Here is a 15,061-nt window from a genome sequence, read left to right as displayed (position 1 = left end):
GATGAAGGTGGAGGAGTGGTGTCCAATTCATGATGCCTTGGATTTTCGGTCTCCTCAAGGAGGGGAAGGGAGTTTCACTATGGACACACAGTTGCCATGTGCCCAATCGCTTGCTCCTCAACTGAACCTAACAGCACGTTGATGCTTCTTAGGTCAGCAGGAGGCTTCACATGAAAGGCAAGAAAGGCACCATAAACAGGAAAAAGGAAAAAATAGCCTAAAAAACTATTATAATTTTAAAATTTTCAATACTTTAAACTTACATATCTGTCTGGATAAACTGCAGACATTCAAATAAGTTAACAGTTAAGTGAACTGAGATGTGGAAAAAAATGTATTTATCCTCACAAAATTGCTGTTGTAATCAGGCTTCGGTATGGTCAGATTGCACATAAAGGAAAACAGGAGAGGCTGAATGTGGTGAACTATATGGCAAATCAGCAGTGAGGAAATTGTGCTTCAAGGTGTCTTTCAGGATTTAACAACTGAAGTTTGCTCCGGCATAAGCCATGGAACACAGTGTACCATCCATGGACCCCATATAGTGACACAATATATACACTCTACAATTTGCACGTACTTTCACATAATAAAGTTCTCATGTAACATCCAGGAATACTTCTGTAAAGCAAATGGAAGCATAAGTTACAATGGTTTCATAGTAAACAGATCAGCTCCTTCACAATACAATCTACAGCGTTTAGCCACAGTTAAGACTGGAGTGATGTTTTTGATGTACATAGCGAGTTCCCAGCGGGTCTGGGCCTTGAGAAAACACTGCCCTGAGTGAGCTGGCACTGGCACACCCGTACATTCGGTATTCCTGCTGCTAGAGGGAAGCTGAACCCAAGCTGGGTTGTCTACAAGCCTGTGGTGCAGGTGGGGTGACAATCTGGCAGGAGGCAACACACAGAAACCTCATTCAGCTGGGAAGAGTGAAAGCCCGTTTAGGCTCTGCAAGGGTTCTCCCAGTGGCAAAGCCTTGCTGGGGATGTGCAGGCAGACACTAACACTGCTCTTGCATCTCAGCAGAAGTGAAGTGTAGGCTAGAGTAAGAAAAAAAAAAGAGGATGTATCAGGCAGGAATGCTCAGTCTGATGTAGGCTTTGAATTTGAAAACTTGGGTTTTAGCAGGAAGGACTCTGTGAATCCTGTGTTGGAAAGTTCACAAGAAATTACTGTAGTTGGGACATAGTGTTGAGCTAAGAGTTTGACCATTTTCCCTCTCTCCTCTTCCCCTTTTATTAAAAAAGAAATAAGCCCTTGCCTGTGTGGCTTTTTTTTTTTTTTTTTAAATAACACTCAGTATCTGTGAGAAAAAAAAAAAAAAGTAACTTTTTCCTTCTTTACCTTTCTTGTTTTATTTTCTGGGATGATTTCCCTTCCTGCCCATCTAAATCCATATTATTATTTATTTATTTTCCCATTGGTTGTGTTGTCTTTCTCCCTTCTGTTCTCTCCTCTTTAGTTTTACTCTGTATTTCAGTTCCTCATTGTCCCTTCTTGTCCAGCCTTATGCAAGTGCTGTTGTAACATCAGGTTGGGACTGCAAGGAAAATTGCCAAAATTTTCACAAGAAGGGAATATTGCTTCTACAATAAAGGCAGCACCTGCTTCCTTCCCTCACCTACTGCCGCCAAAATGGTTCAGATTCACAAGTCAGCTTCTCAATGAGACTAGAAGAAGGAGAGATTCCCTTGAATTTTCAGTGCAGTCACCCACATTATCCACTTCTGAGGCCAGACACAATCCTTAAAATACAAACCTTTTGTAACAAAATAGTTCTTGTTATAAAGAAATGGGACAGTGGTGTGTCAGGTACTTCTGCCACAGCACTAGACAGGTATTAACATACTGTTCTTCAGAGCTAAAAATAACTGATTACTGATGAGTTAATGTGTGTATCTTGCGACTGGCAGCCATTTCTAACCCCATGTTACTCATTTCCTTGGTACCTTGCTAGCAGCTGTAGATAATCTTTTTGTTGTAAACATAAACTATCATCTAAATCAGGACATTATATATATATTTAATCAGTTCAGAAGCAAAGTGCTTTAAACCTTAAGATTTTTACTTCTGCCCCATAGAAACAGCATAAGGTCTAAATGCTCAAATTTTTGTTTTTTGATATGTCCTGCAGCATTAGCTTTGTAGGCAACTCATTATTTAAACCTACTGTACTACATGAAAGGCTGCTGTACTGTAGGTGTAAATTTGGATGTTAGCCATTGCTTAGACATGCTTTTTCATGCAACTAGGAAATATGGGCTCATTCAACTGCTTTGCAGATTCATCCTGATTTTTGTGATTTTATCTTATTAAAAAGGCTTTCAAAACAGTTCATGCTATGATATGTATGACTAGAGGAATGACCCAGCCAATGAAGAAAGCCAGAAGTTATTTAAGTTTGACATGGAGCAGATTGAGTGCTTCTGTACCATCCCCTGGCTTGCAGATGTTTTGAGATGATCTTGATATTCCAGTCCTTAGAGAGTCAGCAGAGAGAGTTGTTTCCACTAAGGGGCGCGAGATGGCTTCAGTAGTCTCTGTCCCTGCCTCTGTCTCCAACTCTTCATCTGTTATAAATAATTTTGACTCCCTCCATTTGGAGTATACATCTTGGCTACCTCTGGAACCACTGGAGTCACTGCCAGCAATCTGTATATTCAGTTCTTCAGTTGACTGCATAAGGTTTTGTACAGATAAAGATTTTCCTAAATCCATTTGCACTACAGGTTTAACTGAGAGCAAAGGTTCCCCTTCTGTATCCAGACTTTTTCTCCATGTGACATCCTTTGTCGCACTGGGCTGTGCAACTTGTCCATTATCCTTTGATGCAACAAGGCAAGCGGTGACATTAGAAATATTTTCCTGTGTGGTTACAGGAATAATATGAATGGGCTCAGGCCTGTTGATATGCTTCATCGATGAGAAGGGTGGTATTTGTAATGTTGTCGGAGTTGCTGGCTTAGTTGTCTGGTTTATTTGGTTTGTTGTATTATTTACTGTTGCAGGTCCATCATTTGGCACTTGTGTTGCTTGACTATGCATAGCTGGACTAAAAGCATAGTAAGCCTGAGTGCTAAATTCATTTGGTGTCAATATGAGCTGTAGGCCACGAGGCAGATTGGCACTAGCTGATCTGGATACACATCCACTAAGTTGTGCAGAATTAGACAAATCTTTGCTGTCTGATGGACTTTGATAATCAGAAGTCTGCTCACACTCGAAAGCTGGCATTTGAAATGAAGCCAAAGTGAGCGCAGATGCAGATCCTTTTCGCAAAACTTGTTGATAAATATCTAATAGACAGTCCAGTTTTGATTCAATGGATTGTACCTATACGAGAGGAAAAGGTCAACATTAGTGCCAAATGCTAATTTAAAATATCTGGAACCCAAGCAAAGGGAAAATGTAACTGCTGAAGAGAAAAATGGAAGTAGCTTGATGGAAGTAGCTATTGACCCTTGAAAAAGAATGTCAGAAGCCATGTACATTTTTCATAACCAAGCTGAGAAAAGGGGAGAAAAGGGTTAAGGTAATAAGAGGCATGTAGTTTTTATTTCAATGTATAAATGAAGCAGATACTAGGAAAGAAAATTAACTTGTTCAGCTTTTGAAACTGGCAATAAAACACAGAAAAGGCATGAGCAAGAAAGCAAGACAAAGTAACATGGATAATCACTGTACCTGTTTCTCCACTTTGACTACCCTCCCTAACATACTGACGTCATCTGTTGTCTCATGATCTGCAGGATTCTTCTCTCTGCTTCTTTTATCTGCTGTGATTTGTCCTTTTCCAAGAATTTGGTCAACGCTGTAAGAGAAACCAAAAGCTGTTGCCATTTCGGGAACTGGCATAGGTGTGGAAGTGTTTGCCATATTTATATGTTAAAAATAAAAATTACACTACTTCAGGAAAGCACTAAAAGAAGAAGATAAACAATTTTATTAATTAAGGGAAATGAAGAAAAAAAAAAAAAGGAGTGATTTTGGAACATATTAGACTGCATTTCTTTTTTGTTGGCATTAACCAGGAGCCAGAAATTAGCCATCATCTGGTAAGACTAGACTTGATGGAAGGGGGAAAGAAGAGGCGGCCTCTCCAATGGCTTGATGTCACGTAGAAACAAACATACCAGTGCCACTCCCAGGTCTCCCATTCTAACAACAACATCCACTCCTGAGAGACTTGTCAGTTTGAAACAGGAATCCCTAAACCTTCTCTGATAATGCTAAATATGATGCAGTGTTATTTGGTTTGGTTTTTTAATTACGGTTGCTGGGAATCTCTAACATAAAACCTACATACATACTACATTATCAGTAGTTCTCAATTTCCTTTGTGTGAAAAGAGGAAGTAGGAAAGAGGCAGTTCTCAATGTCTTCCTCAGTCTTTTGACTGAAATCCTTGTTTACAAATGGACTTTACAGATAAAGGATTACCTTTTCTATTCTTCAGACTTCCATTTTCTGAGAAAAATTTGAATACATGCTTTTTTGTTTGCTTTTGCCCACAATTCAATTTCTGGCTCAGCTGTGTTCACAGAAAGAGAGGCTGCATAACACAGGAATGTTGAACGTTGCCAATATACTTTATGCAGTGAATGACATTAGATGCTTATGCAGAGTGTAACTAATTCTTTCCTTACCGTGACTGAAGACTCTTAATCCTGCATAACATGTCTAGATGACCTGCTGAATACTGTTCAATGACATCTTTGACATCATATGGGCGAAGCGTTTCCTTAAACTTTCTCTTTGCAACATGAAACTTCATAATTCTGTGGGGGGAAAACCATTTTATAGGTTAATTTTCAATAATTGTGGAACCATAGGTATATTACACTGACAAAATTTGATAGCTCATTTTTAAATGGAAGGTATTTTCAATACAGCTTGTGCAGGTAAACTTTCACATGGTTGTTTTTTTAAGTACAAATGCACTGTAGCTATGTCTTTGAATTGTTTGAGAGATCAGGTGACAATGTTTTAAAGACTGCAGAGCAGGTTTAGTGTATCAGTATATACATGTTCAATATTTTTTATGCTAGGTGCTTGATATGAAAGATATGCCTGACTTAAGCCTGGGATTAGTTTCACTGACTTGAGTGCAATATCATGTCAGCTACATTTGTGCATAACATACTTCTTTTCTTGTTACAGGAAAGATATCTTTAGTGAATCAATTGCACAAACTTAAATAACAGTATTCTTGTTCTGGTGTTCATTTTATCTTTCTTGCTCTCCTCTTTGTGGGAAGAAAAAAAAAGCGCCCCATTAAGTTTTCATCAGTTTTTATATTTTAGTTAACATTCAGGCCTAAATATTTGTTTTCAACTTATTTGGCTGACTTAAGATCAAATTTTGCAAGCTGAAGAGAAGTTTTCATGTTTGTTCCCTACTGGAATATATAGGAATTATTGCTTAATTAGCATTCATGAGGTTTTCCTTGAACTTTACTGCAGAATAGTAAGGTTTCAGGTTACAGTAAATGTCCAAAATTGATGAATGGCATACATGTTTTTATGTAAGTCTTGCACAAGTTTCTGTGGTATGTTACACGAATATGTGATGTCCCCTGAGTAGCTCTTGCTAGAATAGAAAGTTTGATATTAAATTGCAAATTTTCAACAATAAAAATGACAAATTTGGAAAGTAAATGACAGTGAGATGATTTTCATGGTCAGCTGGTAGAACCTGAAATTTTCCTTGGTTTACATAAGGATTGGGAGAGAAAACAAGGGATCAGGTGTATTAGCCATGCTGGCCTGTTCTGCAGAGCTTATGAAATCCCATTAGGGCCAAACCGCTGATACTTGCTATCTATTACAATTGAAGAAGCAGAGACTGTAAATTGGTATCCTATCCCAAATGCCAGTAGTCATGATAATACATTCCCTCTGGGTTTATTATGATATGTATTTAGCAGCTGTAAGACAACAAATTATAATAAAACCCAAAACATGGTTCTCAATCTCTGAAAAAAACAGATTATTAATGTTTTAGTGGAATTAAGAAAAGTCATTCCTCATATAGTTAGGACAGATATTATGACAATAGGTGTGTACAATGTATTGATGGTATATAATGATCCTCTACTTTTTGTATTGTACATAAATATTCCTATAGGTAATGTCAGCCTTTTCTCACAGTACTTAGCTTGCTGGTATTTCCTATTCTGATGACTTTCAGTTAAAAATGAGATTGTTTGTCACTGGTATAGAACTTGAACTATGATTCTAATTATAGAGATTAAAAGTGGAAAAGGCCTTTTAGGAGCAGTCCATCAACTTGACACTTCAAGACTGATCTCCATGCACTTTAAAATATGTTGGATCATGGGCTTTTCTCTTTTGCATTACCAGCTGCTTCTACAGACCAATGGCTTTTGGTGTCTGAAGCCTGTGAAGCTGTGATGAATCTGGGATGCAGACTTTTTTTTTTTTGGCTGCTTTTTTTTTTTTTTTTTTTTTTTTTTTTTTTTTTTTTTGTTTAGCTGTCTAATTATGCCAAGATGTTGGTTTATAGGACCATGACAACCTAATCTTCTGAATCTAGATTTTATTGAGGTTATGAAGAGTGAATAATGGAGCTGACATACAAGACAGTATAATAGTTCTGTTGTTACTATTATTATGTTTCGGTGGTCACAATGTTTTACTTAGTGCATTCAATAAAGTAAAAATATGAAACTCTATTAGAAAATAAGAGCCAGACGATTATTAGCATAATTGAAGACAACTGAATTTACCACAACTGGATGATTTTACAAGGGAAGAGGCAGAAGACTAATTATTATTAGGAACCATGGAAGCTTCTTAATCAGTTAGCACAAAAGTCTTCATTACTACCTTGCAGCTTTATAACACTTTTTTTTGCTTATCAAGGCAGTTTGTTCATAATGTTCAGAGTCAAACAGAATTGAAAGCATCACAGCTGTATCAGTGAGCTGTAACTGTACTATTTCTGGTTTAGGTATTAGCTCATGTGATTCCATCTTAATTAACTTCAGCAGGGTTTGGAACAGACCCATATTGCTTACTTCTTTTTTGTTCAAGCACGCAAAATTTTACATAAACTGTACAGAAAATATTGCACTATTTAAAAAGTGTCGTTTTAAAAGCCTTCAAGTTATTTAAGAAAAAGAAAAACTGAATCCTTTCAGTGATGGAGCCTAGCAACTGCTTTGCAATTGTTAAATTTGGTTGAATCTCCATAGTTATTTAGTGTCAGTTTTATAAAATCAGTTGGCATCCCATATCTTGGAATCACTATGTAATTAATTTATTGTGAAGCTGGTAAGGCTCTGGAACAGATCATGCAGGAAAGTTGTGGATGCCCCATCCCTGACAGAGTTCAAGGCCACGTTGGATGGGGCTTGGAGCAAGCTGGTCTCAGGACCCAAGCAACCTTGGAGCAACAGAGCGGGAGGCGTCCCCGCGCAGAGCGGGGTGCTCGGAACTAGAGGGTTGCTGCGGTCACTTGTACCCAAACCACTGCACGATTCCTTGTGTTTGGACACCCATCCTGATAGATTATGTACAACTACGTAGACTGTGAGCTCCTGTGGGATAAAAACAAAGGTAGTTGCCGGTAAGCTGTCGGTACAAAGAGGGGAAAATGAGCAGCGAGTCGCGCAGCCCGCAGGTTTTGGGAGCAGCCGCCCCGGGCTGCGCTTCCCAGCGGCACCAGCAGGGGGCGAACAAGGCCCGTCACAGGCGCCGCCGCGGCCGCGGCTGAGGGCAAGGCCGGGCCGGCCGCGCCGCTTCGGAAGGGATCGAACTCTGCGCGTTTAAAGCGCCCGTGCCATGCTGCAAGGTGGCATTGTATAACTCAAACTAATGTGGCAGATGATACGCGGTTGTAAACACACACAAGCCACAAGCATGACAGTGTTCTGGCGAGAGTTAGTCATAAAAAGTGCCTTATTTCAGTCATACAGAGAAGAGCAGAAAAAAAAATATAGTCTGGTGAAGCAGACCAATATATAAAAGTGCTTTGTCTAAAATTATTAGCTAAACCACAGTCCTACTAATCCTTATGTACCCTGATAATCTGTGGAAAGTTACAGGTCCAGTACCAACTTTTGTCTTATTGACCCATAGCGGCCAAGAGCAGCGCCCATTCCATTTATCTGTTCTTGGATGCAGGATCAGCCTTGCTGTAAAATGACAGTGTTTTCTGTACATACATGTTGCATATCTTCCCTGGCATTCACTGCATTGTCATTTGCATTCAGGATGCCTGTCCCAGCGTTAAAAGCTGTTTTGCTTGTCATTTAGTGCACTTTCCTGAGGCTGGTGCCATTAGAGCGTCTCTAATCCTTGGTGCAGCCCTGTCAAACTCATGCCATTATTTTCAAAGCTGTGTCTTTTCAGTCTTGTCATAATCTCAGGAAGAAACAGAGCTTCATTCTACTGGGATTCAGGTGGAATCGTACATGGTTACTGCCTTGAATATTAAAAGACAGGTAGGTTGTTTTATCCGTAGCCAGATGAGGTGACCACAGGTTGTTTGCTCACCTACAACATCAGGAAAGCAGGTGCATAGAGATTTAGCTGTGCTGGTGCCTCTATCTCACTACCCTTACCTTGCCAAATATCCCTTCTTCCTGGTAAAATGTAATGTGCAGAAGAGATCAGGGTCCAACACAGAGGCCAGCGGACAAAGGTGTTTGAGACACAGTTCTACTACATGAAAGGCAAGTGAGTCAAAATTGTCTTCTCTCTCCTGTCTCGACCTGACTCATCCCCTAGCAGCCAGAAACATGATTTTCCCCCAAGTACAGTGCTGTCCTAGCCAAACACATGTATAAGAGCCTTGCCTAGGCTCTGAATACCATCTGGCAGAAAATAAACAATATGTTTGGATTTAAAAGAAAGAGGGGGTTCTGAAACACTACATTGAACAAATTCAAAGTGGCTACTAAAAATACATTTTATAGGTGTTGCAGGAACATTGTAAAGACTGAACATAAATGGTAAATTATATTTTCCATCTTTGTCTGTTAAATATGTATGACTGTTCAACTATACAGCATATCAGCTCTAGAATTCTCAAGTTTCATTACATTTAGCCACAGTTATTTTTTTTCTTAGCAACAAATGAAAACATATCTTTGCAATCACTAGAGTTAAAGAGAGAAAAGACCTATTAGGTCAGTACTTTCATCTTCCTGCCATTGCAGTTATTTTCTATTGCATATTTATTTATGCTTCTCAAATCTCATTTTGTATTCCATAAACAGTACAGTAATTCCATCATTTCCATGTGGAAAGTATTATTGAAATGAGTGCTTCTTGCTGTGGAAAATGATCAGAGATATCACAATATAGGGAAACAAGGTATCCTAATCTTCCTTTTAGTCTCTTTTATACACATTCATCATTGTGAATTAACAGAGCTGGAAAAGGCAAAGTTTTTTGTTAGTCTCCAGGAACCCTGCAGGATATTAATGGCTTTTTGTTCACAACAAGTCTGGGGATGGTTGAGTAGTGCTGAAGACCCTGCTGGCACACAGACTCGGTGCACTGTTAGCAAGGACTGCTTTGTGCACTGCTCTGGTCCCAGCTGGAGGCCATGGATGAGCAGGACAGATCCTGACTGGGCCCAAGGCGTGCGGCAGTGCACACCCTGTTTCACCACACTGCCCGTCTGCTCCCTGCTCACCCAACTCTGTGCATCAAGCAGCTTCTCCTTACTTTCCCTACCCCTCAGCTGACCTTTCCTGACAGAAAGCTTTTGCAGTAAGAGGGGATGGAGAGGGCAGCACACGAGGTAAAGACTCAGTTTAGGAGGCTTTGAGAGCAGATTGAGAGCTTGAGATGTTACCAGACAGGTTTGCCTGGTGGGTCTTCAGTAGGACTAGTTGAGAGTCCTGTCGTTTTTGGAAAGGACCAAAATGTTGAGAACTTTTTCAGGAAAGGACTGTTTTCTCCATCCCTTGTTTTGACTATAACAAAATGAGAGTTTGGGTTTTTTTTTACTTAAAAAGCTGCTTTGAAAAATAAAGTAACCCTGGAAAATATATAAGTAAACAAGGTCAAAACGGACACAGTAGACTTTGAAATTACCAAAATGAAGAATTATAAATAAACCGATTTTTGTCTTTTGCTATTTCAAGGATGTGCAACATGAGAGTGAGCAGCATATTTTAGGCTCCTTGCACTGAAAAAAACCCCCCACCCCAAATGTTTTGATTCCAAAACTGAGAGAGCACCTACCTCTGTAAACCCAGGAGCATGAATTAATTTTATTAGTTTCATTTCCCCTGAAAACAAAAGGGCCATTTGTGTCTTTGTAAAACAATTTGTACCCAGGTCTAAGCAGGAAAAAATAAGTGGACTCCCTTATAGCAATTTTTCAAGTTGATGCATCAAGAATGGATTCACCTGTCTGTGTTTATATTTGGGGTCTTTTCCTAGTGCATCATAAAACTATGTAAGTGCCTTCTGTCTTTGCCTGCCTCTGTATACCAGCATGAAAGGAAAACCAGCCTTCACCCTCCCTCACTGCCTTTGCAATTCAAAGCTGTTTCTAAAAACAAGCTTCAAAATGAGGCACAAAGTTTCCATATAGGCAGATGTTATCATCTTGAAATTCTACAGTTACTTTATAGAGTCTCAGATCCTTCTTCAGATGTTTGCATAGATCCCAGTGCAGTCTGGTAACAGATACTCTGAATAATCAGAAAGAGGTGTATCAGCTACCTGATGAACTGAATTATCGGTCTCTTGATTTGGAGAGATTAAAGTATAGCATATACAGAAGTCTCAAGATCATGGCATATTACTGCCTTACAGATGTCAAACAAAGGTAAGTTTCTGAAGGAAGATGCATGTGTCACTTGTGATCTTGCAAAACACTGAAATTTGCTGGGAGATGGGAGAGATTCATGGCTAATTGATGGCAAGTGGAGATTCTTACTCTCAGCCACAGTGGTGACATGAGTTGTTTTTCTAGTAGGCCAGGTGTGAAGAGTAGAAGTCAGAGGTAATATAAAAATTCAATTCTCATCAGTTAAATAGTACATGTCTGAAATAATAAAATCTTGCACCTTTGCTCCTCTTATTAAAACATTTCTATGGATGGTACTGTGGAGAAATTTTCCCAACTATATCCTTCACATTTGGTTACTTTCCATTTGAGTTGATAATGACCAAGAGCACCAAGCAAAAATGCAGATGATGCATTGAACAACCCAGTGGCCCCCTAAAAAATGAGCCCCATGAAGTAAGTATTGAAATGTGAAGTCAATCTTAAGGAATTTGGACACTATGGAGAATGATTATCCCTTGCCAGGACAAGTGGCAAGGTTCACCTGGAACCAAGAGTTATCCAGTTTAAAATGCAGCATCACAGAAAAACATCTTTGACACCACAGTCAATGGATTATGCTGACTGTTCCTAATGTGAGCATTTTCCATTTGAGGGAATAGGCTTGCCTTGTGAGGGGGTGTCCACTGTGCAAAAAGGACTTCTGTCACCTGCTGAAACATTGCTAGCAAGACAGGGTTTTCATCAGGGACCTTTGGCTTGCCAGTTGCAGTGGCCGTGGACACAGGCCCGGTATCTGAATTGTCCTGTGAGGTCATTTCCAGGCAGGTTGGAAAATGGTAGGAAAAGATGTCTGCAAATGATCTATCAAGCTGTCTGTGCTAGTAGAAAAGTTTCAGAAACAGCCTTACTCACTATCTCTCTACATTTTACTCAATGGAAATGGGGAAGGAAATACAAGTAGCCCATAGGTTATCACCGCATGAAATTATGTGATAAAAAGCTCGATGTTTTTTCTTCCTATGGTGCTGAGAAAACTCAGGCAGGGGGTTCTGTACAGGAAAACATTGTCTTTCCATTGATTTTTGCAGAAATTCCTTTTGGCTGCTGCCAGGCTGTCTGGCTACCTTCCTGCACCCAAGAAGGTGCTGGACACTGATGTGATGCAGAGCCAGTGGGGTGACCCCCAGCGATAACCTGAGGTTTGCTGCCAGCAGACAGGGAATGCTTGAGCTCTCCTTGCTTGTTGCTGTACACTTCATGGTGGGGATTTCGACTGTCAGGATTTATACTTCAAGATACTCTGGAAGCTAAATAGCCTTGGCAGTTTCAAGAGGGTGAGTTTAAACTTTCAGTTCAGGTAACTTTATAAGTTTCAATGCAGTTTGCTACTTTCTTGGAAAAGGAGACTATTTGTTTTTAATTATTTGGGCTATATTTAGTTTAGCGGATAGTAGTAGGCAAGACTTTTCAGAATCGAATTAATGTAATTATTCTGTTCTTACCAGGACAAATTTGCAATAAAAGTCATATGACAGTCTCAAGAATATGGAAATGCAATAAAACCCTATATTTTTAAAGGAAATAACTTTTCCAGGCAAGGTGACACATACTCAGTAAAAGTACATCAAATTGCAGTTTGGATAGCATAAAATATAACGGAAAACAGCATCTATTACTTTCTTTTCTGTGTCAAATCATGTAACATTTTTAGATATTGAAAAGCTGATAACAGAAGTAATAAAATGTTTTAATTTATCTAAAATAGAAAGGAAGCACAATATATTAGCATTAGTTATGTAACAAATATAGCCATGAAATAAGTTCAACTAGCTATCATTTTATGAATTGATATGCAGTTTATTAGTACCTGAACTAAAGGAAACTCAAGTGTTTATTCATTCAGTATTTTCTACTCACCTGATAGCTCTAATGACAGTTTTAAGAGCAGGGGTGAGATCTTCTACGGACACATCACACTGACACCCTTTGTCATCATAGACATCATCTGTTCCAAGACTGGTGTCAGCTGCAAAAGACAAGAGCAGACTAAATAAGAGAAACTTAATGATCTCTTCCTTAGTGTTTTCTAACAGCCTGCATAGTGCTTCTGGAAAAAGAAGGACTATGTATCAAGCATGACAGACCTCCATCAGTTTATGAACTATGTGATGCACCTGTGTGTCTATGCTTGTGTCATAAAATGCATTGGTAGTCCCAGAGTAATTAGTAAAAATTAGAAAGGAAGAATGCCCTATTATTTTTCAAAATAATTAATAGCTGAGCACCAGCATGTTATTCCTGATATCCCATGGTTTTTCCTCACATTCTCTGTTTTATGGGAAAGCAGTGAACTAACAGATGTAATGGCAGAATCAGAGGATGCTAAAGTTATATTATTACAGTTTTACCACTATTGATCAACCTGGCATTGAAGAAAAAGGAGAAGATCCATTTCATTTAATAAGCAGGCTGTGGAATGACCCAGCACTTTATTACAGGCAAAAATAAACAAAATAATTTTTTACCAAGAATTAATAATTGCCACCTTAAACCTCAGAGCCATGTAGGTATTCCAGGCTTCCTTTGTCACAGGAGCTTAAGCCAAGTTACTGCAAAAAAAGGTGGATCCTTTACATTTCCTAAAAAACACCTCTGCAGAGTTGCCATCTGGGAATTAGCTAGAAATCTCAGAAGTGTCCAATGTACTCAGTACATAAAACAGGTACTGCTGCATGACTAAGTGGTTTACAAACTTAAAATGTGCTGGAATACAAATGGAGCAAGAAGGGCAGGGTCATGGATGCCCATACATCATCTGTATTTCAAAGGCACGTGAATTACAGGAAAATTCCTTGGGGTAGGTGCTTTTTCTCCCAAATAATCTTTCTTCAACTGCATAAAGTCCAAGTGCTCAGAAGAATTTTAGTCAAGGTCAGTGTATTTCATCATGTAAGTGTCTCTGCTTCATGAGGAAGAGAGTGTAAAATGAGTGACATGAAACAGAGAAAAAAAAGATGGGATTCAGTAACCCTCAGTAACAGAGGAGATTTCTTCCCAGTCCTAGGTTGCTGCCTACATTCATGGTGTTATTTAAAACAACAGGTTTAGTCATTCAGAAACACTTCAAGTAAATAATTTCAGGGGTTTAAATTATAAGCAGATTTGAAGCACAGTGAGACACAAATGATTACAGGACATTCTTTCAAGTTCCTTCTTCAGAAAGACTGCAGATTAAAGATGAAAAATATTATTTGTCAGCCAAAAGTGCCTGAAAATGTCATGGTACCTTCTAAGTCTAATAGGGATGCCATCTTGGCATAAACAGTTTTGTACAGCATCCTCAAGAACTGGTATTACTGCATTGTTTTTTTCACAGATTTAATGTTCAGCCATGTGCATTTTTTGGTTGGGTTTTTTTTTTAATGAGTCTGGCTAGTTCATTACCCTTGGGAACATATATATTTTTTTCATTACTCTTGCTGAACCGGTACATTTATGAGAAACATCTGTAGCTTTTAATAACAGGTGAATTAATCTTTGACAGATCAACTTAATAAAGAAAGATGTTTAAGAATGTTTAAGTCCACATGAAACAATCAAATACAACAATTAAAAAGTTAAGTTTTAAATTGTAAAATTGAAATTTTCATGCAAAACTTTGAAGTGCTATTATTGTAGGTCATGACTGCAATGATGCCAGGAGTGTTTTTTTCTTGCACTTTGTCATGAGCTTCACTCCTGACTTGGCTTATCTTATTGATAAAATATACATCTCTCCACCCATTTGCCTCAATAACATTTGGATCCCTGCCCAGAAATGTGACTAGCTAAAATAAACTTCATAATTAATTTGATAGGTATATACACTACCTAAACCACCATCTCAGGACCTGCTAAGTATTCCACAACACTAACTTTCCAGGTGTCATATCTGATCAGCCTCTCCTGTTACGTCTCCCAGTGTGGAAATCTCCCAGCTCATTTATAAGTGCCATATTAAAACCAGAGCTTTTTATGCTACTGGTATTTCCAGTGACTCTCTAATGTTTGAATCTATTCAGTTATGCCAGGATCAATTAGGAAAAATACTGCTCAGATCACAAGAGCTATAGCTGTCTAAACCCAGTGAAACAGGAGACTCTAACCTGAAAGTTTAAAATAAACATGTTTCTGTATGGCTGTCTCACGGATACGGTTCCTGGGTCCTTTGCCAAGTACAGTGTCATTATTAAAAGGGCTTCCTTACCAAAGTATGTCTTTGCAAAACTGTTTTGAGAAC

General features: G+C 38.8%; 1 protein-coding gene across 5 annotated transcripts in view; it reads right to left on the bottom strand.

The window, feature by feature from the left end:
- Nucleotides 1–2,397: 2,397 nt before the first annotated feature.
- The window catches only part of KCNQ5 (potassium voltage-gated channel subfamily Q member 5), a gene marked incomplete at both ends in the record, with an annotated part of 274,706 nt that continues 262,042 nt past the window's right edge, over nucleotides 2,398–15,061 (bottom strand). For 4 of the 5 annotated variants that reach the window (XM_084203207.1, XM_084203203.1, XM_084203204.1 and 1 more), the window contains 4 exons: nucleotides 2,398–3,339; nucleotides 3,691–3,817; nucleotides 4,653–4,784; nucleotides 12,700–12,808. In XM_084203207.1, coding sequence (XP_084059333.1) covers nucleotides 2,398–3,339; nucleotides 3,691–3,817; nucleotides 4,653–4,784; nucleotides 12,700–12,808 — 1,310 coding nt within the window. The remainder of the gene's footprint in view (nucleotides 3,340–3,690; nucleotides 3,818–4,652; nucleotides 4,785–12,699; nucleotides 12,809–15,061) is intronic. The other variant, XM_084203206.1, reaches the window with a different exon arrangement.

The sequence above is a fragment of the Fringilla coelebs genome, assembly GCF_963513975.1.
Source record: "Fringilla coelebs genome assembly, chromosome: 3".
NCBI lineage: Eukaryota > Metazoa > Chordata > Aves > Passeriformes > Fringillidae > Fringilla > Fringilla coelebs.
This window is presented reverse-complemented; position numbering and strand designations above follow the sequence as displayed.